A 22,737-nucleotide genomic window follows, 5' to 3' on the forward strand; every position below is an offset into this window, starting at 1 on the left:
TGCAATCCATGGCACACACTGCAGATACTTTTTGTCCTTTTACTGACAGTGTTTTTGGCATTTCTTTTTGCCTCCTTGCTACTTTTCAGGCCAGGAAGAGATTTTGTGGTATTCAAAAAGTGCTTCAAGTTATCAATAATAATAAAAAGGATGATAATGACATCACATATTTGCTATCACAGATTTTTCCATTAATGTTAGCTAATCCTTAAGTTTAAGGTAATTGTACCTCGTGGACCAAATTAAGGAGCTGCATACTCCATAAACCTTAAAAAACTGGCTTTGTCTTTTCTTTCCTTTTGGCTGTCATGATTTAGACAAAAGAAGAAGGAAAGAAAAAGTGGTTTTGAGAGATTAGATAAAAAATACTAAATCAATGAACATTTTGCATGAAAATGTATGAAAATGAAATTAAAAAACACCTAGGGCTCTGCTCTGAGGATTTTCATGTTGTTTTGAAACTTTGTTCAAATTTTTGAGGACGGGAGTTTTAATTGAAGTAAAACTTTTCAAAAGAGACTACAGTAGAGTTTGTTTTAGGCTCAATGACTAAAACATCTTAATCTCCACTTCTTACCTGCAGAGCAGCTGAAGTCAGTTACCTGATATTAGATGCCTTTTACTTTGTCGAACTCAATTTTGTTTCTCCACTTTAAGCTGAGATCTTATAAGCCTGTTGGTATCTACATGTATTGTATTCTCAATAGATAGATATATGCATATGAAATGTGTACACATTATTACTTTTATATCTTTAAAATTTCAGAAGCATTTTCTAAAGCTTTATGAAATAGAACTGCTACAGTTCTATTAATAAATAAACTATCTAATGCAGAGAGTTTACCTAAGCATTTAAGCATCTATACTGCTGTTTACTTCAGTGTAACTTAAAAGTATAGATTCTGTTTTTATTATTTGTTATTTTGTCAGTTTTTCTTAACACAGAATTGGGTCATCATTTAAAAAAAGTCAGATTTTGAATAATATAGTTAATTATTTTTTGGAAGAAAATGCTTTTGTAGTTTTGCTCATTCTGTTGCTAACAGCTAATACTTTGAGAGATTTGTTCATGAGCTGATAACATGAGAGGTTAAAAGAAGAACCTTTGAGATAATGAATTCAAGAAATCTACTGTTTTAAAAGCTTATTTTAACTGCATAAACTTAAATAATGATGAAACTCCATCTAGAAAAGCCAACACACTATGTCTGTTAGTATAAATTGCAGGAGTGGGGAGGAACTGTCAATAAAATATCAAATGGAATATTAATTATTTGCTATTGATGTGACTGTCAAATTTCCTTATAAGATATCTTCCCTTTAAGAAATCTGTGATTGGCATTTCAGAACTAATTTAGTAACTGGATAAACTTTACATTATTATTTAATATATCAAAGACACAAGTTTTTATCAGTAAATCTTAGTTATATAAATACTTGCTAAACTGCCTTTGTTCCTTTTTTCAAGAAAACACTTGTCAAACAGCCAGATAAAATGGTGTTCCTTAAACACAGTTAAAGTTCCATATAAATGGACTACATATTCTTCCTTCTTTTAATTGGTGAATCATTTTGTAAGTAGGGTACATTTTAAACACTGCGTGGAAGCATTTTAGCAAAACTAATTTAAAATAGTCCCTTGGCTTGTATTAGCTGTGATTAATGTTACTGATAATGAATAGTTATTGGGGCAAAGAAGTGTAGACCTGTTGAAGTAGGACAATCATTCCTGAAGCATGACAAAATTTCTAACTTGTTATTGGAACACTTGTGTTGGCTGATAATGTGAAGCATAGCATTAATGTTTTATTTGGATTGTGGACTGAATGTTCCTTACCTTGCAACTATTGATTAAGTATGTGCATTCAAGACAGATCACATCTTGCTAACTACACAGAAAGATTTTTCTCCGGGGATAAATCTAGCAATTATTCTAAATCATTTGAATTAGCTTGCAATGGAATTAAGCTATAGAGTTTTCTTATTTTACAATATATGGAAGACAGTTCAGTGGAATGCATACTAAACATACAAAATGTTTATTGGAAATGCCATATAGATTATTGTGAAATCATATATGTATATGTGTATATATCATTTATATTGTGGACTATAAAGATACAGCAGATAGAAGAATACAGTACTTCAACTTAAGAGACATTGTCTAAAAAGTTGCAATATTCCTATTGCAGCAATATGATTTCTTCATGTGATTTTTCTCATAGTTCTTGCTGATCACTTGCTCAGTAGATATACACAAGATGTATATAATGTTATATACATAAGAGATGTGAACAGCAGTTTTATGTTTTGTGGAAAACTTTGATATATTTAGGTTGTCTTAATATTATTGAATGTTTAAGAGGTCTTCTGGTACCTCTAGCATAGGTTCATCAAGTAGAATACATCTACTTTCAAACAATAAAATGCACTGAGTTCTAAACAGAGAAGCATTGAGTGGAAGGGTAGCCAGATCCCTCCTTACCCCAGATGTTCCATCCCTTGTGTGCATGGTCTGCGCCACCCAAATCTCCAGCTGTTTCCAATTTTATAGCCTAGTTTTGAAATTGGAAATGAGCGAAGTGATAAGTGTCAATGGGGAATGAAGATAAAAGATTGACCCAGAATCTCGATCTTTTCTACCATTTATCTACATCAGGCATGTCAAACTGTCAGCCAAAACTGTGATATGTTATGTGACATCACATGACATTGCAAGTTTGACATGCCTAATCTACATGAATTCCTGCCCAGTACAAGGTTTTACACATTGTTGCAGGGGGACACATCTTAATTCTCAGGTAACTATATTATATTTTTATGTGAATTTTTATGCATGCAGCAACACTTCACAGATTAAGATTAGAATGGCCATGCACAATATTAAAAGCAGTTTATATTTAAAATGATTTAACCTATGGGCTGCTTTTTTTTGTAAGCTTTTCTTTTCAAGAGACAATGGTTCTTTTTGTGTGAGTAGTCAACTGATTCTTATTTAAGGATGGTTCTGAATATCTTCTGATTGCCAGGATGCAAATATTATACTACTGCAGTATAATATTTTTAGATTCTATTCTTTGCCTCTGAGATTAGTCAGGATCAAATGGTACCTTAAAAAGTTATAGGATACAATGCACAGTTTAAATAGCAGAATGGCTCACAAGCTTGCAATCTTGTATTCTTTCAGTGATGGGCCATCTCCAGATTAAACATTTGGCATTGTTATCTAATACTTAAAACATTACACAAGTTGACATGTAAGCAAAAATTTTCATTTTTACAGGATGAATGTGATAAGGAAAGTTGTTTTGAATAGCATTTTGAATGCTAATTAAACTTTCTCCATTCCATGCAGATTACTACAAGAGAAGATACATATTCAAAGCAGGGAACAACTATCAAAACCGAACTGGAGCCTGAAGCATTTCGGCCAAATCTTAGTGATCCCAGTGAACTGTTGCAGTTGGATCAAATTGAAAAGGTATCATATAGAAAAAATACGGCATTTCTTATATTGACACAATTTTCACATTGCAATAAAATTGTTTTAGAAATATGAATTGTAACAGTAATTGTTGCTGACTAATGATATGCAAGAAACAAAATGCTTTGTTTCAAACATAGGGCAATACTTGAAATATTTTAATTGGTTAAATTATAACATAAAACTCAGAATACTTGTACCATTCAGTATATCAATGAAACTTTAAATGCTTTGCACATTTGCCATAGAGAGTAATTGAAAAAGTAGGAATTCAGAAAAAGCATCCTGCTCCCTTTTTATGTGAGTTTGGAATGTATAAAATTCAATGATTCATCACATTCCAGAAAACTACAGCCCTAATAAGCAGGCATATACATAGAATGAAGGTTATTGCTAAGCACATTGGTTTGTGCTTAAATTGTAAGCCGCCCTGAGTCTTCGGAGAAGGGCGGGATATAAATGGGATTAAAATAAAATAAAATAAAATAAATTTAGGTTCACGCCTACTGCTTCAGTGACTCCATCCATCCACCTCATTCTCTGTCGTCCCCTTCTTCTCTTGCCCTCAACCTTTCCCAGCATTAGGTTCTTCTCCAGTGAGTCCTTCCTTCTCATTAGGTGGCCAAAGTATTTGAGTTTCAACTTCAGGATCTGGCCTTCTAAAGAGCAGTCAGGGTTGATCTCCTCTAGGACTGACCGGTTTGATCGCCTTGCAGTCCAAGGGACTCGCAGGAGTCTTCTCCAGCATCATAGTTCAAAGGCCTCAATTCTTTGGCGCTCATCCTTTCTTATGGTCCAACTGTCACAGCCATACATTGCAACTGGGAAGACCATGGCCTTTACTATACGCACTTTTGTTGACAGGGTGATGTCTCTGCTTTTTAGTGTGCTATATAGATTTGCCATGGCTTTCCTCCCCAGGAGCAAGCGTCTTTTAATTTCTTGGCTACAGTCCCTGTCTGCGGTGATCTTGGAGCCCAGGGAAATAAAATCTGTCACTACCTCCATTTCTTCCCCATCTATTTGCCAGAAATTGACAGGGCCAGATGCCATGATCTTGGTTTTCTTAATGTTTAGTTTCAACCCAACTTTTGCACTCTCCTTCTTCACGCTCAACAAGAGGTTCTTTAGTTCCTCTTCACTTTCTGCCATTAGAGTGGTATCATCTGCATATCTTAGGTTATATATATATATATATATATATATATATATATATATATATGTGTGTGTGTGTGTGTGTGTGTGTGTGTGTGTGTGTGTGTGTGTGTGTGTGTGTAATAAAACCTAATACAAATTAAACAAAGATAAGAGAAATTAGGAGCAAAAAGTACAAAGAATAAAAAGGGAAAGTAAGAATATAATAAAAAATAAAAAATAAATAAGTGACTTTCAAGCTTCATCACAGGTATGAATCACAAGAATAAATTTAGTGTCAACTTCCGGTTTTGCATTGTAGCAACCCGGCTGAGAGATTGCGGAGCTCCTCACCCCAGGCTAGTTTTACCGTGCCTGGGGACCCTAAATGCGTCTAATGTTGCCCTAGAGAGGCAGCGAAGGAGGGGAATCCCGATGATCGCGGTATCAATCTGATCCAGGGGAAGCCCTCCAAGCTGACAGGAGAAAGGCTAGCTGCACTCCAGTGACTAGCCCAAGCTACTGGCATTCGAAGTCCAAAAGCACCAACTAAGAACAACTGTGAACAGCGTGTTGGAGTTGGGTGAGAATATTGATCTTCTCTATTTTGAAACTGATTTCCTAGAAAAGATCCGCAAGAAGCAAAAAATCCTCTGAAAGTGAGAAGGAAGGGGACTATAACCCAATTCTTCCATATATGGAAGCGGCGATTTAATTTTTATGGGGGACAGAAATACATTGAAATGCACTAATGTAAACTATAATTTGGATAAAACTGAAAATTATAGAAATTGTTAACATTTTCTACTTAAAAGAATATTGACAGAATTACAGGAAAATAATCGTTTCGTTTTAAAAGCTGGAAAATAAACACACTGACATCTAGTGGTAGAACAGAGTATAGAATTATAGCTGTCTTGCCTCAGAAACTGGCAAGATGCCCAGAAACCGTACTTTTATCCCTTTGATCCTCAAGAACTCTTAGCTAAACAGGGAACAGCTGAGAATAGAAGAAAGAAAACACACTGGGCTATCTATTGCAGAATGAGAAATACATTTGTTTATTAAAACTGCTGACCTTCGATTATAAATACTTACTGAGCTGTGATATTTAAGTTTAAGAATAGTCTGCAGAGAAGGAAAAACTTTGGCTATTTTCTAGGGGGGAAATTACTGGATGGTTTTTAAATGACTGATCATTTTGTATTGCTTATAAAGATAAGAGATATATAAGACTAGTGTTTGGAATTTAAGACTGGTAGGTTTGATGAGAATGGAGGTTACATATACAACTAAAAGTGGTAAGAAACCACATGCAATATTCTTTTCTAAAATTCCCAGCCTGGAACATCAGAGATCTGCAGGAGAAATATTTCAAGATAAGACAAATCTTTTCCAGGAGGAAATGTACACTATGTTCCAACTAATTCAAACGACAATGGCTTCAAATCATAATGAGATTAAAAATAACTTTGATGATATAAATGAACACATTTTTGATCTAAGCTTACAGTTAAAAAATTCTCAGAAAATGGTGATAATGAACAAACAAATCAGATAATAGAACAAAAACTAGAGAAAATTGATTCAAAGATGGAGGCTACAAATGAAGAAAACCACCACTTAACACAGATAAAGAAAACATTATAAGATCTTGCTATAATATTGGAAACGGAAAAGACATTTCATTTTTCAGAACATCAAACCTGAAGACAAAAAAGATGATTTGACAAAATGGATAATAGAGCTGTTAGGAGAACCACTAGAGTCTAGGAGACAAAAAATGGAAAGAAAAATTGGGGGAGAAGAAAAGTGGAAGCGTCTTAACGAGTATAAATGGGCGAAACTCCTCCTCAAAAGCACCTTACTCTATTTGTCTTTCCCATTCTTAACATCACCTATAAAAATACAGGAAGAATTATATGGTAAGCTGAACACACTGACTTGGAAAGCTGCTAGGCAAGAGAAGAAGGCGAGAGCCAGACTCAAGAAAGATTATGTGACTTATCAGATGGAGTAATACATGACTAAAAACCTGTTTAAATATGGTTAAAAGAATAGTTAATTTTTGGATATGAGTGGGTTCTATAGTAAAAGAGATGTGATTTGTAAGTAGTATAGTATTGTTTTATGATATGGGAAATGTAAAAATAATGAGATGATTTAAATGAATGAAATGTTTTGGATATTCAGTTGTAATCAACTTAGAGAAAATTATAACTGAGAAGAAATGTTCTGAATACTGAAGGGAACCTAAGCTGAAATAAGAACAGATGAGACCTAGATTTAAGAGAGATGATTTGACATGCCAGATGGAATATCATACGACCAAACATTTGTCTAAATATAGTTAAAAGTATAGTTACAATAATAGAAATGTGATCTATAAGTAGTATAGTATTTTTCTTTATCTCTTTTTTCTTTTTTATGATATGGGAAATGTAAAAATACTGAGATAATTTAAACTTATAAAGTATTTTGGATATTTAAATGTAATCAATTTTGAGAAAACTAACTGACAAGAAATGTTTTGAGGACCTATAGTGATTTACATAAGGTGATTTTTTGCAAATGCAACTGTAAAATGAGCTGATTAGAAAAGACATTACATACTGATGTTATTATTAAATATTAGAAAAATGTTTATATCTAAATCTGTATGTATTGATAGTATTAAGAACTATATTTGCTTAACGTTTGTAAAAGGAGATATTTTTGGTTAGTATGTTGATTATGAAAGTATAGAAATTAACTACTATTCAGTGTTGTTAAATATATGAACTAAGCACTGTTGTTAAATATATAAACTAAGCACTAAATGTCATTCTAAAAAATCAATAAAATATACTTAAAAAGAATAAATTCAGTGTCTCTTCACCTCCTCTAAGGTTATTAACAATTACCTCTTCACCCCATTTCCTATCTCTTATCTATAACTGTCCAAAAGAATTCATTTATTGGTCTAATGTTAGAAACACAATTAGTAAATGAAACCACAAAATATAGCAAGTGTTGCCCTATTATTTTTCCTCAAAAAATAGGAAAAATAAGGCTACTTGCTTTTACATTTCACTTTGCTTCTCCAATACTTATTTTAAATTAGAGATGGGAAACAGGTTTTAATCTTAAACAATTCAAGTTTGAAACATTGCATTTTAGGCCAAATCCAAAACAGTTGGCTACAATTCAAAATAGGTTGTTCCAACCTTATTAGAAGTATCCCAATTCAATCCAACTATTCCAGAAGCACTATGAACTCAAAATATGTTTCAAATTCAAAACAGGTGTTGAAAAGAGATTGAAAAAAGTCTGTTTTGAACTCAAAACACTTGAAGTTTCCAAAGTCATCAAAACATTGTTGTAACGATTCCAGCAAGGATCAAACAGCTGTTTCAAAGTTGAAACAAAGCATTTCACACTCAATCACATTTGTAATCAAAAACACTTCAGATTTAAACTCTGTATACCATTATTATATGGTAAGTAAGGAAACCTAACTTGGCTGCTGCAATTATTTATTTTATGTTAAAGCATAAAACTAAAATCTGAATTGGATCTGTTTAAAATGTACTTCTTTGGAATAATATTTTGTCTGGAATAGATAGAAATGTTACTAGGATAAACAAGGCTCTAAATGAAACAGTTCTGAAATAACTCCATTGCATAAGGCTGCATCCATTAGTTGTTATCATGAGGAGATTATCATTACAACTTTGATTGTCCATAAAGTCATTTGCAGATCTTAGGACAATCCAAGCAGATCCATTTTTATTTGTCTTAAGGGGTTTTTCTCAGTAACTGTTTTCTTGATGATGGAAATGAGAATAAGGCTTATTAGTCCTTAAGCATTACTCCTTCAACACTGATCACAAGTATACACAAAAGGCTTCTAGGACTTTGAAAATATGAAGCAACAGTGGGAAATATAATTCCTGTGGATTTCAATAATTTATTTACTGCTTTTGTTTATAAGACCACCTTGAAACAACTCGAAGCATTTTATATACATGAAGACCCCTAAAAGAATAAAATAATACAGTAAAAAGCATAATAATTTAAACAGAAAGAGTTAAACTGACCTTTTACCTGTATTACTCAATTTCCAATTACTTCTTGAAAAGCCAAGTATTTGTGGCTTTCTTAAACATTAATAGCATTAATAGCCCCACAATACTTCTTCAACTGCGAGATAGGCAGCAAATAAATGTGATAAATAAAATTCAGTTAGAATGGACAATCTCCAAATGGTGCTTTCAGTATGCCTAGTGGCTTTTAGTGACATTAAGTACCATGACTTGCAGTTTACAGTGTTTTTTATGAGATATTATATGTTCCTGCATGTTGTTTGTATTCACTGCAAGCTATGACTGCTGCTAATAAGAGAAAAAACAAGGACCACGTTGTGGTGAATAGAAAAAAATCTGATTTTTGTCTCATTCAAGTTATTGCTTTGTTTGTCAAAATATATGTAGGTTATTTAGCAATACAGTTTCAGTTCCTGAAACAGTATGATTTGAACAGGCAAGGTTCAAGCTTAATAACCTCAAATAGCAAAACACAAGACCAAATACTCATCTCCTAAAAACATTTATTTGGGAATAAAACCCAGATAATTTCAATAGAACTTAAGTCCAGATAAATTACTTTAATATAGCAAATTCATTTTGCCTCTGTGTAGCTTAAGGATTGAAAATGTTGCTATAAAGCATCATGAATTTATAAAAGTTAGTATGAATATTAATTTTTGGTTTTTTATATGTTTAACACAATATTTTTGTCCCTATGAATTAAAATCCTTTCTAGATTAATCACTTTGTTCAGTGCACGTGCCTCATTTGCACCTGTGTTTCTTTAGCTAACAAAACAGCTCCCTCCTCGAACTATTGGCTATCCATGGACTCTTGTCTACAGTACTGCAAAGCATGGCATGAGCTTGAAGACTTTGTACAGAACTATGGCAGGCTTGGACACACCAGTGCTGCTAGTTATCAAAGACAGTGATGGACAGGTATGGAAATTGCGATAGTCACTTTTTCTTTCCTTTGCTCCCCATCTTCCCCATAACAAATTCTAAATTCTAAGACAACTTAGTTATCATACAGGAAAGCTCAATGTTATTTTATTTTTTTAAAAGAAAACTCAGTATAGCAGGCTGAATTTAAGCATATAATATCAAAACACCTATACATTTTAAAATGAGCATTCCTGCAAGCTGAACTCAAGGCCTGATGGCTCTGTAGCTGTTGCCATATAGCATTTCTGGCAATAATACCCAAGTGGTTTTCCACTGCCCTTCCTGCTGGTAACTTCACTCAGTACAGTAGATTTCTTGATTGCAAACATATGGAAGTGTTACTATTTTTATAGGGGGGAAAAATCAAATCAGTCTTTGCCACAAAAAAGAGGGAGTCAAGCTATTCCCCAAAGCACCTGAAGGCAGGACAAGAAGCAATGGATGGAAACTAATGAAAGAGAGAAGCAGCCTAGAACTAAGGAGAAATTTCCTGACAGTTAGAACAATTAATCAGTGGAACAACCTGCCTCCAGAAGTTGTGAATGCTCCAACACTGGAAGTTTTTAAGAAGAGACTGGCCAGCCATTTGTCTGAAATGGTATAGGGTTTCTTTCCTGAGCAAAGGGTGGGACTAGAAGACCTCCAAAGTCCTTTCCAACTCTTGTTGTTGTTGTTACAAATGTGTTAATCTACAAAGGTATTGGGATTTATTCCCTTTACAATAAATATATTGAGTATTTTTTGAAAGCATGGGTATATTTTACACTTCCAAAGTATTATTTAATATTAGAGATACAGTGGTGAATATAAAACAGGTTATCAGGAAGGGACAAATTAGACAAACTGTATAACCACTTAGAGAATTATTTAAACTGTTTGTTCTGTACCAGCCTGCTACCGGCCCTGCAACAAAAGCAGGGACGACCCCTTTACAAACAGCAAGAGGCTGGAATAACGTCTGCCACATTTATTACTACAAAAACAAACAAGACACGAACCAAGATACAGGAGCTTTGAAACACTATCCGAGCGGTTGCTTTCAGCAAACCAGCCCTCCCCACACATTCCCTTTATAAAGAGTTCAGGGCGTGGCTTCTCTCTCCCTCCTTCCAAGAAGCCCCAATGCCTTCCTCTGTTTACTCCTACTTGACTGCCTCCTGCGTTGGGCGTCCTTGAACAGGGCCAGCTGTGGGTCATCTTCATCCACACTGTCAGGCTCACACAGCTGGGTCTCCATGGTGACCAAGTGGGAGGGGCCTGCCTGAGGGCAATCATCAGCAAGATCTTCAACCCCCTCAGCAAGGTCTTCAACACCCCCCTCCTCCTCTGAGTCGTCCGACCCAACTGCCGAACCCACAGGCTGACCCTGAATCACAACACTGTTGCTGGTACAGCTAGACTTCATAAATATGTGTGTGTTTGAAAAGCCTGGACCCAATGCAGAATTAAGAGAATGCAAGCAGAAACATTTTTGTTGCCCATCACCCACACAGAATCTTCCAGTTTCGGAGTTTGATGGATGCCTCAAAAGAAGGGTAGAGGAGAAATATTGGTACTTAGTTTAAAGAAAAGCTTGTGGAAGAATATTAGATTTCAAATCTTTTCTCAAATAAGAGCAATCCTTACAATTTATCATCTCTATTGCATCTTGGGATGGTTGGTAAGATTGTGGGGAAGAGAGATGTATATTGAGAGAAGATACAAAACCTGAAAAGATGCTACATAGAGAAAGCCAAAACCTGTTACGTGTCAACCTAGAATGCAGAGCAGAAGTTACAGGAAAGCAAATTGTTGCTGTCTGTTAGAAATTAAGAGCAGTTCGGCAGTGAATCAGTGATGCAGCTTTTATTTGTTGGATGTGAGAGCCATAATGATGTAATGGTTAAAGTCGCCAGGCTAGAAACCAGAAAACCGTGAGTGTTAGTTCTGCCTTAGGCATTAAGCCAGCTGGGTTACTTTGAGCCTCTTCAGTCCCAGGGAGAAGATAGTGGGTAACTGTTTCTGACTTCTTGTCAAGGAAAATGCAGGGGCATGTCCAGGCAGTGGCCAGGAGTCGAGACTGATTTGAAGCTATGTATTCGGATGTGTGTGCATGTACACATACACACACACACACATCTGCTGGATCTACTTACAGAAAATGCTGCTCAGACATCTGACATTTCTGTTTGGAACTCTGCAGTAAGCAGAGGATTGAACTTGATACTAAATATCTATGTCAGATTGTCTTTACTGTCAGTATAATCACGCCATACTATCACTCAAAGTGTTTTAGAGCAATTCTTTTAAGAACAGCCCACTGATTTATTTATTTTTTTAAATTCGTCATCCTTATTAACATTCTTATTACTTTGGTAATTGTACCTTTACGCCTTAGTCTCAAAAGCAAAAAGAAAGAGTATGGTTTCCATTGCATTGAATAAAAAGGGAGACTAGGAGGAGTGGAGAGTCATTGTACACATGAGGCAAACAATAGCTGGCAATATTCCTGCATTCGTTTTTTCCCAACTCTTTCCTTAAATAAATGGAAGGCATACTTACTGAATCAGCTAGGGGGTGGTCAAACTGGGCTGATTTCTATCTGATAACCTGTTGAGAAAACAAGTGCAAACAGGCTATGCTGAATCCTGTTCTGATGACTTTCTATCTAAATAAACTAGTCTTGCCATTTCCACCTGACACCTTCAGCCCAAGAACATTGGAAAAGCTGATTTGGCAAGAACAGGGCAAGTATTAGAGATGGCAGCCAGCCACAACTTGTCCAAATGTTTGTGTAAGAATTACCTCTTCTTAAAGACGTTTTGTGCTGTATATTTGCTGAATTAATGCCATCTGGAAGTCTTTTCATATTTTAGTAGATCTTTTTCGTCTACAAAAAAAATGTTCCATTAAATACCTTGCTGAAGTTATGGCTTAGTTCAACTTGATGGTTGCTTGTGCTTTGATCTTCATGGAATGAATAGAAATAAACTCCTGATAATTCCAATTAATCTAATCATGTTCATGGGATAGGTTTCCTATATATCAGAGGTCTTCAAACTCGGCCCTTTTATGACTCATGGACTTCAACTCCCAGAATTTCTCAGCCAGGCATGCTGGCTGAGGAATTCTGGGAGTTGAAGTCCATGAGTCATAAAAGGGCAGAGTTTGAAGACCCCTGCTATATATTATGCACAAAAACAGCAGAAATGTCATGGTTACTGGATTATTTTTATTCTTTTCTTTAGATTTTTGGAGCTCTCGCTTCTGAACCTTTTAAAGTGAGTGATGGGTTTTATGGCACAGGAGAAACCTTTCTTTTTACATTCTGCCCAGAATTTGAGGTAAGAACTAAGAAAAAAATGCCTAGATTATTTAGATAATATATAATAAGATTACACTATTCATTAGTCTACTAATATTATGTTGCTATGAAATTATTTAAATTTCAGTTAAAAATAGGCAGAATTACATTTTGAATTGTGAGGCCTACCATTTAGAATTTAGATTGCAGTTGCTATGAATGATTGCCCTACATTTTCCCGTGAATTACATTTTCCAGCCATAAAGCTATTATAAACAAACACACACATTCATCTATATACAGTACATACACAGCCACAAAACCAATAAAGAATGATGATGAACACCACAAAACAAATAGTGTTTCCTTTTCTGTAAATGTTCATAAATCCTGCTCCTATCAGAACATCAGAGTTTCTATAAATTAGTAAAGGGGGATTAGGATTAGTTTATGATTCACTAAATTTAGGGATAGAAATTCAAGTGATAGATGGAATTTCAATATATTGAAAGAAGTTTAGTTGGCTATCACAGTGAATAAGGGCACTCTATTTATTGTAACATTTTAACAATAAAGTCTGGATTTTTCTGAAGCAGAAATTGATGGTGATGTCTTATGATGTTTGTTGCTGTTCTTTTAGCAATAATTTTATCTGTGTTTGTATGTCTTCATTTATTTTTCTAACCACTAGGTCTTCAAGTGGACTGGAGATAATATGTTTTTTCTTAAAGGAGACATGGATGCCTTGGCTTTTGGTGGTGGAGGGTTAGTAGTTCTTTATCATTTTTGTTCACTTTGATACAGTATTCTGGTACAACATTGGTGTACGGTTATATTATTTCACTTCCTTATATATATATTCCAAGTATGTCCATGCCCATAGTGTTTACTTTATGGCAGCCTCTTGCTAATGTTGGCATTTTTTTCTTGAACAAGTCTGAAAGGCCATCTTTTCTTTTTTAAAAAGTTCTATTTATTTATATCCCAGATTTATTATTTTTATAAATAATTCAAGGCAGCAAACAGACCAATATTCCTTTCCTCTCCTATTTTTCCCACAAGAAAAACCCTGTGAGGTAAGTTGGGGTGAGAGGGGGACTGGCATAAAGTCAACCAGCCAGCTTTTATGCCTAAGGGGAGACTAGAATTCACCGTCTTCTAGTTTCTAAGTCAGCGTTGTCACCACTAATCCAGATTGACTCTTAATCAGTTTAGTCTGTCTTACTTTGTTATCGCTAGGCATTAGCAAATATAAAAGCAAGAACTCAGTTTTTAATTCAAAGCCAAAATGTGCCTTTCTTGGCCCAAGGTCTGTTCAGTCCGCAGTCTTGTGGCTTAAATGTGTTACTACTAAGAAGATAAAGTTTTATTTATTTATTATAACATTTCCATGGAGGACTCAATTTGCATTTGTGCATGTGTCTTTACACTGCATTGATGCCATGCTAATATGAGACTGCTGGATCTGGGTTGAACAAGTCTAGATGACCCTACATGCCAGGAAAGAATTTGGGTTTTGTTTATCTCCTCGTTGCCATTTCATCATTTATATCAAATATACAGTAACAGAGATGTCATCACCTGAACCTCTAACAAAATTCTTAAAGGTGGTGACTGTTTCTACTTTGACCAATTAATTGAAAGGCAATCTGAAGCTTTCAAATTAGAATTTTGCAAAGAAAGTTATTGATTTAAAATTTGACCCACAATTGAATACGCAATAATGGGAAGAAAATTATTTTTAATATCTGGCAAACTAATTCTCTTCACACTGCAGGGGTGAATTTGCTTTATGGCTTGATGGAGATCTCTACCATGGAAGAAGTCACTCTTGTAAAACCTTTGGGAATCGCACACTTTCTAAGAAAGAAGACTTCATAATACAAGATATTGAAATTTGGGGCTTTGAATAAGTATAAACTGTTAAATACTACAAAGGTTTGTCCCAAACCTGATACTGATCAATGCAGCTCAGAAAGCCCTTAAAGCAATATAATGTAGCTTGTTTTGCAATGCCTTTCTACATCCTCTGCATGACCATCAAAATGTCTTTCACATCAGCATATTGGAAGGGAACTGACTGTTCAGATTTTTTTTTTCATTTTTGAAAGTTACAAAGCTTTCAAATCGTAATTGATTATTTCTTTATGGGAGGCAGGTTTTTATCATCATGTCATTCACATATCCATTTGTTTTTATTCTCACAATTCAAAAATTTCCTTTATTTCCGTTTAACAGTTTCACTGAAGCAACATTTAAGCAACATAAAATCTAATTGAGTTATACTGTATTTACTTGGCCTAAGTAAGAGAGGTTCAGAATTTACCAGCAGTGATCAGTCTTGGCTGTTTATTTCAATCAAATATCACCACATATTTTATTCATATGTCATGAATTGGTATCTGTTGTATTTTACGGTTGAAACTGCCTATTGATTGTATTGAAGCATTTTGCACATGCCATTAAATGATCTGCAGGCTTGGGACAAATGCTGGGCAAGGATTCAGCTATGTGGTCAAGATATATAAAAGAGCAATTAGCAACTTGAAAAGTAAGCATAATGCAGTGAGTAATTCATAGTACATATAATACCTTCTTATTGCTAAAGCTATGAAACAGATGCATTTTTTCCAAACAGCTATAATATGCATCAAATGTATGCATATGTGTCTGTGTGTATATCTATACATGCACACACATACATAACACACCACACTGTTTTATAGTTCTTCTGTTGTAGCCTTGTAGCACATCATCTCCAAGAATTGCTCCTGTCCAAAACAGAAAACAAAATAGTTGTGGTGTTTTTCTCTTCTTTTGAGTGGATCTGTGTTGTAAAACTGCAGTTTGCACCAGCTCTGATGCAATGGGGTAACGTACTCTAGATAGACATCATAACTCAGTAGATGTGTTAATATGCAAAATTTACTGTTCTGTGACCTCAAAGCAAAAAGAAAAAAAAAGAAAAAAAAAGAAAAATTATAGTAAATCAGTAGCTCTTGTCCACTTTTGTAGAAAAACTAAAAAGCCATTGTGGCAATAACAACAGTTGTTTCAAAGCTTATATTCTATGTTTATGCAAAAGAAAACTAATTTAAAAATGCTGTTAAATGTGACAGTGAACAACTTTGTGCTGAAATCTCAGCTATTCTATTTCAAATGAATATTGTATATATTAACTTGTACATTAATGTTTAAAAGTAGTTTTTGTTATTTTGGGGGAGGGAAGTATTAATTGACGGGTTGCTTCTAGCACTTTAAATTATTCTAGCAATGGAATAAAAAGCCAAATGGCTTAGCTCAAATAATTAGCTATAGTTGTATAGAATGTTACTAATATAAGTTGTTTCAGAATTACCTGGGAAATGCTTACTGCTGTGATAATGGAAAAGAGAATATTTTATCCTACAATATGTTCATGCTTTATATTGCTAAAAAAACCACACAGCATTGTTTTCTGTCTCAATGTATAGCTCTTTACTCCTATTAGTAGAGTATATGTAGATTTAATATTTACAGACAAAGAAGTGTAAATAAATTAAAATAGCTTTCCCCCCCCCTTTGGTCTTCCACAGCAGTGTTATTGTCTTTGTGGGTTCACTAACTAAACAACCCTGTGATGGATTAAAATACTATAAGGTAATAGTGATATAAAGCAAATAAATCTAAATTCATGTAATTAAACTTGAGTTGGGCTTTATTTAGATGCATGGCCATTTTGTAATTAGCAATCAGGTTCAAAGTATTGTTGTTGTTGTTGTTAGCTGCGAAGTCGTGTCCGACCCATCGCGACCCTATGGACAATGTTCCTCCAGGCCTTCCTGTCCTCTACCATCTTCTGGAGTCCATTTAAGCTCACGCCTACTGCTTCAGTGACTCCATCCAGCCATCTCATTCTCTGTTGTCTCCTTCTTCTCTTGCCCTCAATCTTTCCCAGCATTAGGCTCTTCTCCAGTGAGTCCTTCCTTCTCATTAGGTGGCCAAAGTATTACATCATAGCAAAATACTAGTAGTGATGAAGTAGATACAGTTCCATGATCTTGCTAAAAATATTTCTGATAAGGAATTGGATGTTTTAAATATTGTTACAGAACTGTTTATTAATTGGTAATACACTTTGACATGTGATGTTGGAGTTGCTGCTAAAATGTTCATTACAGCTGTATAGAAATTTCAATATACAATACAGACTGCCATTTACCAAGGAAAGCAACCCATAATCTTTGTCCCAGCTTTACCCATCTCGCCTTCTTTCCAGTAAGAAAAATCAAGTGAACAACTGCAGCTATATAATAGAATTAGAATCTTTAAGCTTCAGGAAACCTTAAAAATGCTACTAACATTGATTCAGAAAAATAATAGGCTATTTCCTTGGCATTAAAAAAACAATCTTTTCCATCTCAGAAAAATCATTAAATTTATTTCATTCTTTTTCATTCATCCCATTGTATCGACTGAATTTGAAGTGCATTTCACTTGCTAATATAAATAAGATTTTGAAATGGATCACATTCCTATATTTGACAGAAATATTTAATATCTACAGCTTAATTTAGATCAATTGATGGTATAAACTGTCCTCAGTGAACTTTCATAATCCAAATCTTGAAACAAAATTAGCAGACATAAACCTGAAAATAATATCCTTGTCCTGGGATCAAGCTTTTATTCTCAGTCTATGGATGCAAAAAACTTTATTGATTAAATGTGAAATGTTATTTGCTTATAACAAACTTTCTTTATAATGCTATTAATATTTCACAGCACCTATGATTTTTGCACATAATTTCTTGCGATCTTGAACGGTATTTTTGATACAATAAAAAACATTCCAAAGCTATATATACATGCATGCACATATACTAATATTTGCATAGCAACTCTGAAATTTACCATCATATTGACACAAAAACATATTTTTTCTTCTGTAAGAAGATGCAGGATCTTTCACTTTGAAAAACAGCATACCAATTCGTTTCAACAGCTAATATCATTAAAAAACACTGAGACCCCCAGTTGGCTTTAAGGATACCTGGCTTAATATCTGCCAGGTTCTGTTTCCTTCAACTAGTAACTTTTTTCCTTTTTTAAATTAATTTTTAAAAATGAGATGGTGTATTGTAAAGCAAAATGGTATCTTCCAGCATCATTATCATTAAGCTATCCTAGTAGATAAAATGACAAGACAATTGTAACTTAGTATCCTGCTCAGGAAAAAAATACTGTTCATTAAATAGGGGATATAAATTATATTCTGTTTCAACAACTGCTAGAGATGGTGAGAAATGTGGTAAATTAATGATTTAAAGATTTATATGTGGGTATATTCCCATGGCAGCCATTTTTAGAATAGGCAATCAGTGAACACTGACAAGAAGTTTGGAATTTATCCACTGTACCCACTAACTCAGAATGGGATCCCCATATACTTTACACATCTTTTAAGTAATGGCAATCAGATTTATTACAAAGTATTATTATTATAACATCACATGACCATGGACCTCACCATGTTTTAAAGCAGATTTAATGAGCTCATATTCTTAAATTTCTGAAATGTCTAACATTAATTAAAATCACTACTCTAAACAAGGCCATTGACTTAACAATCCATCAGCACAAAAAAGAAAATTGTGAAAAATTCCTTATTTTGGGGAGGAAAAGTAGGGCTGAACTTGGGGTTGTATATGATTTTTGGTTGAGTTCATTTTTTCTTTCTCTGGGTGCTCTAAACTTTTTATCTGTCATTTTATCTGCTGGAGATCCTCTGTAAATAAAAAGTGAACTGGGGTTGATGAACTTAAGAGAGGGAGCAACCACATCAATAGCCTGGGTTGTCTGAAGCTCCCAGTACTAACCAGATCTCTGAAAAATTAGTTTCTACTAAACATCTGATTCATAAGGCAGCTGAAGTGGACCATCTTCTATATCATCTTCATTCTTTATATAGAAATCTGACCAAACATAGTTAATTAGATACTACTGGTAGAACAATCTATGTACTTAATAAATAATAACATATAAATGGAATAATATGGAGATACTATTGTTAAGTAATAATAGATAAGTTCTGAGTACCAATGAAAGCTTTGATGTCTGATAAAACTTTTGATAAAAAATTCTGAATACAAGGATGCCCTTTGGTTTATCCTGTGAGGAAAAAGACCTTATTCTAACAAAGTTATTAGAACAGCATCATCCCGGCCTTGCCACAACATTTCTCCCTCAAAGTCTAACATTCCATGTTTTCTGGCCCTCAGGAGTATTCCAACCACTTTATCTGAAATGTGAACGTATCTGTCAAAGAGATCAGCAAAAGTGACTTGGATCTTGCCATCACGTTGTGGCTGAGCCATTGTTCTGATGATGAAACACATGTCTTTCATCTCCCGGTGGATGTGGCCCTCTGCTCTCTTGGCTCGTTCTGCTGTCTTCGTACCTTCTTTAGGATGACCATAGCCCTCATCTCCTTTATGCAGACGGGTGGCCATAGCAAGCTCATAGTCAAACTCCTCACTGAAAGGATTGAGTTTTTGTACTGTCACATGTTCATCAGCCCATCCTTCCCATCGCTCCTTTAGATTGTAGACAGGACTGTAATTCTTAGACAACTTGAGATTTTTATTCTTGCTGCAGAGAAAGAAAGAAAAAAAGATAGCTGCGATGAGGCTTTAGTGAAATATTTTGGTAAAGTTCATTAATCTGATTTAGACCACAAACCACTAGGTGGCATGTTATCACTGATTCTAAATCACTTTTTCCTTTGATTATTTGCTGCCTCTTACCTGAAAATAAAAGCTTCTGTTTTGGATTAGATCCATTCATTTTAATTTAAGGGAAAATAACACCATTCTCATTAATTACATCTGCATGGCATAATTTTCTAAAAGAACTGAAGGAAATGAGAACAGATTGATTCCCTGATCAATTTAATCCAGCAGGCTGTTCTCACAGTGGCCAGTCAACTGCACAAGGAAGCCCACCAGTCTCCCAGCAGATGCCTTCACAAGGTGTTCCACTGCCATCAGATAGGAATTGATTCCCATAATCTCCATAAACTGGTCCAATTCTTTTTTTTAAGACAGGCTGGTAGCCATCACCACATTTCATGGTAATGAATTCCAAAGCTAAATTACCCCTTTTAATTTTAGTTTAAAATCCTTTTTCCCCTGATTCTTCCAGGATTCAATTTCATTGGGTGGCTTCAGTTTGTTTTTGTTCACCTTATTCACTCCATGCATAATTTTATACAATTTGATCGTGCAGGTTTTTTTTTAATTATTAAAAGGCAATAATAATAATAATAATAATAATAATAATAATAATAATAATAATAATAATAATAATAATAATAATAATAATAATAATAATAATAATAATAATAATAATAAAGTTGGAAGGGAACTTGGAGGTCATCTAGTCCAACCCCCTGCTCAGGCAGGAAACCTTATACCATTTCAGGCAAATGGCTGTCCAGTCTCTTCTTAAAAACCTCCAGTGTTGGAGCATTCACCACCTCTGGAGGCAGGTTGTTCCACTGGTTAATTGTTCTAACTGTCAGGAAGTTTCTCCTTAGTTCTAGGTTGCTTCTCTCCTTGACTAGTTTCCATCCGTTTTTTCTTGTCCTGCTTTCAGGTGCTTTGGAGAATAGCTTGACTTGACTCCCTCTTCTTTGTGGTAGCCCCTGAGATATTGGAACACTGCTATCATGTCACCCCTCACCCTTCTCTTCATTAAACTACACATACCCAATTCCAGCAACCGTTCCCTATATGTTTTAGCCTCCAGCCCCCTAATCATCTTGGTTGCTCTTCTCTGTACCCTTTCTAGAGTCTCGACATCTTTTTTACATTGTGGTGACCAAAACTGGATGCAGTATTCCAGGTGTGGCCTTACCAAAGCATTGTAAAGTGGTATTAGTACTTCACTTGATCTTGATTCTATCCCTCTGTTAATGCAGCCTAGCACTGTGTTGGCTTTTTTGGCAGCTGCAGCACACTGCTGGCTCATATTGAAGTGATTGTCTGCTAAGACTCCGAGATCCCTCTCACAGTTACTACTATTGAGCAAGGTACCACCTATACTATACCTATGCATTTGATTTTTCCTGCCTAAATGTAGAACCTTACTTTTTTCACCATTGAATTTCATTTTGTTAGATAGTGTCCAGTGTTCGAGTCTGTCCAGATCCTTCTGTATCTTAAGCCTATCTTCTGGAGTATTGGCTATTCCTGCCAGAAGATAGGCTTAAGATACAGAAGGATCTGGACAGACCCGAACACTGTCACAACCTTTTCTCATATGGAAACTGTTCCAATCTTTGATCCTCTTAATTGTCTTCCTCTGAATTTTCTCTTAATTCCACTATATTCTTTTTGAGGTCTGGCATCTAGAAGGATAAAGAGCTCTTTTAATCATTAAAACCACCTCTGTTGGAAACTCAGCACAGCTCCTTCAAAGGCTTTCCCTGGAAACACTTGGTGTACATATAGTCCCTTCACTTCTCTGAATATCTTGTTGGAAGAGGTGACAAATAAAATTTCTGGTAGCAAACAAGAGATATTAGAGTCATGCATGCTTTAAAATAATTGGGAACAAATTGGCTTAGAGCTTACACTGCTATTTATCAAAGTAATCTATTGGGGGCGGGGTGTTAGACTTAAGCGTGTGCCTAAAGAAAGATGTTTTAAAAGTTATATTAATTTTAATAAATTCACTGCTTACAGGGGGACAAACCAAAAAAGGATGGGACTAAAAATGAGACTTTGCATCTGTCTATATATATTTTTTTGTTTAGTCTTAGACTTTGGGAGCATTAAGCTTGAATTCTTAGATCTTATTCAACACAGTTGGTGTCTTAAGAAACACTTCTAGCCAAGATTGAAGAGAAACTCATACTTCCTCTTCTCTTGATTCCCATCCTCTGATTCTCATAGGAAGTGAACAATAGTTATGCTTATGACCTACTTAGAAATCACTACGGTATTCTCTATCTATTTACTTTTTAGGATTGCTGGATAGTATGAAGGTTCTGTGATATTTAGGCACAACAAGCTATTCACATGTAGCTTAGTTATTCAGCTGATTAGCTAACTGAATTATTTTTCTATATTTGATCTTATCCAGAATTCTCTGCCTGAGCTATACCTTGTCTGTAGGCGTCCCCATACTTAACAGCAAATTGGGATGTGTCACTATTGCATCTTATGTTCCACTTGTCCATGAAGGTTTGTGGGATCAAACACAGGGGACAAAATATTACCTTTAAGTAAGATCCATATTCTTATCTTTCTGTGGTCCATGCACGCTACCTGGAAAGTAATTATCAAATAAATTCCAGAGGAATATTAACCAGGAATTCACTTATAATCCCAGTTCAGGACGCTAGTTGTTCCTATACTTCTTATATATTCAAGGACAATAACACCCTTTAAATATATTTTGAATAAATAGGTCAGTTGTCCACTCACTAAAAATCACAAGTTAATTTATCAGCTTTTAGACAGCTTGGCATGCTAACAAATGTCTTTTATTCTGGATACTTTGAGAAATCTGCCTCCAAAACATTTAAATTACTTCTTGGCCCACAGTGCAAGTACAGAAATATTGATCTCTCTGAACATAGCCAAGGTTGTTTTCCCATTAATATGGCATAGTCAGAGGCAGAGATGAAGAGTGCAGGGTTGGGTGGGGGTAGAGCTGACCACAGTCTTCTCCTCATCCTGACTGCAGGTCTCAATAGAGCATGTGTCTCAATACAGCATCTCACTGTATCAGTGAGATGGGTGAGGAAGGAAGGAAAAAGAAAGTAAGAGAAAGAAA

General features: G+C 34.9%; 2 protein-coding genes across 4 annotated transcripts in view; one reads left to right on the forward strand and one right to left on the reverse strand.

Annotated features, from left to right (window-relative positions):
• The window catches only part of OXR1 (oxidation resistance 1), a 60,190-nt gene extending 44,889 nt beyond the window's left edge, over window positions 1-15,301 (forward strand). For both annotated transcript variants that reach the window (XM_081324444.1, XM_081324445.1), the window contains 5 exons: window positions 3,356-3,481; window positions 9,474-9,626; window positions 12,860-12,955; window positions 13,607-13,680; window positions 14,693-15,301. In XM_081324444.1, coding sequence (XP_081180570.1) covers window positions 3,356-3,481; window positions 9,474-9,626; window positions 12,860-12,955; window positions 13,607-13,680; window positions 14,693-14,828 — 585 coding nt within the window. In that variant the 3' untranslated portion in view covers window positions 14,829-15,301. The remainder of the gene's footprint in view (window positions 1-3,355; window positions 3,482-9,473; window positions 9,627-12,859; window positions 12,956-13,606; window positions 13,681-14,692) is intronic.
• The window catches only part of ABRA (actin binding Rho activating protein), a 110,773-nt gene that overhangs the window by 82,592 nt on the left and 5,444 nt on the right, over window positions 1-22,737 (reverse strand). The window contains exon 2 of one of the 2 annotated variants that reach the window (XR_014026010.1): window positions 17,898-19,545. Coding sequence is in view for 1 of the 2 variants with exons in the window: in XM_081324446.1 (XP_081180572.1) it covers window positions 19,083-19,545 (463 nt within the window). In the remaining variant the exon portion in view is untranslated. Of the gene's footprint in view, window positions 1-17,577; window positions 19,546-22,737 lie in introns of those variants that run through there. The other variant, XM_081324446.1, reaches the window with a different exon arrangement.

This window comes from Vipera berus, assembly GCF_964194415.1.
Source record: "Vipera berus genome assembly, chromosome: 3".
NCBI classification, from domain to species: Eukaryota; Metazoa; Chordata; class Lepidosauria; order Squamata; family Viperidae; genus Vipera; species Vipera berus.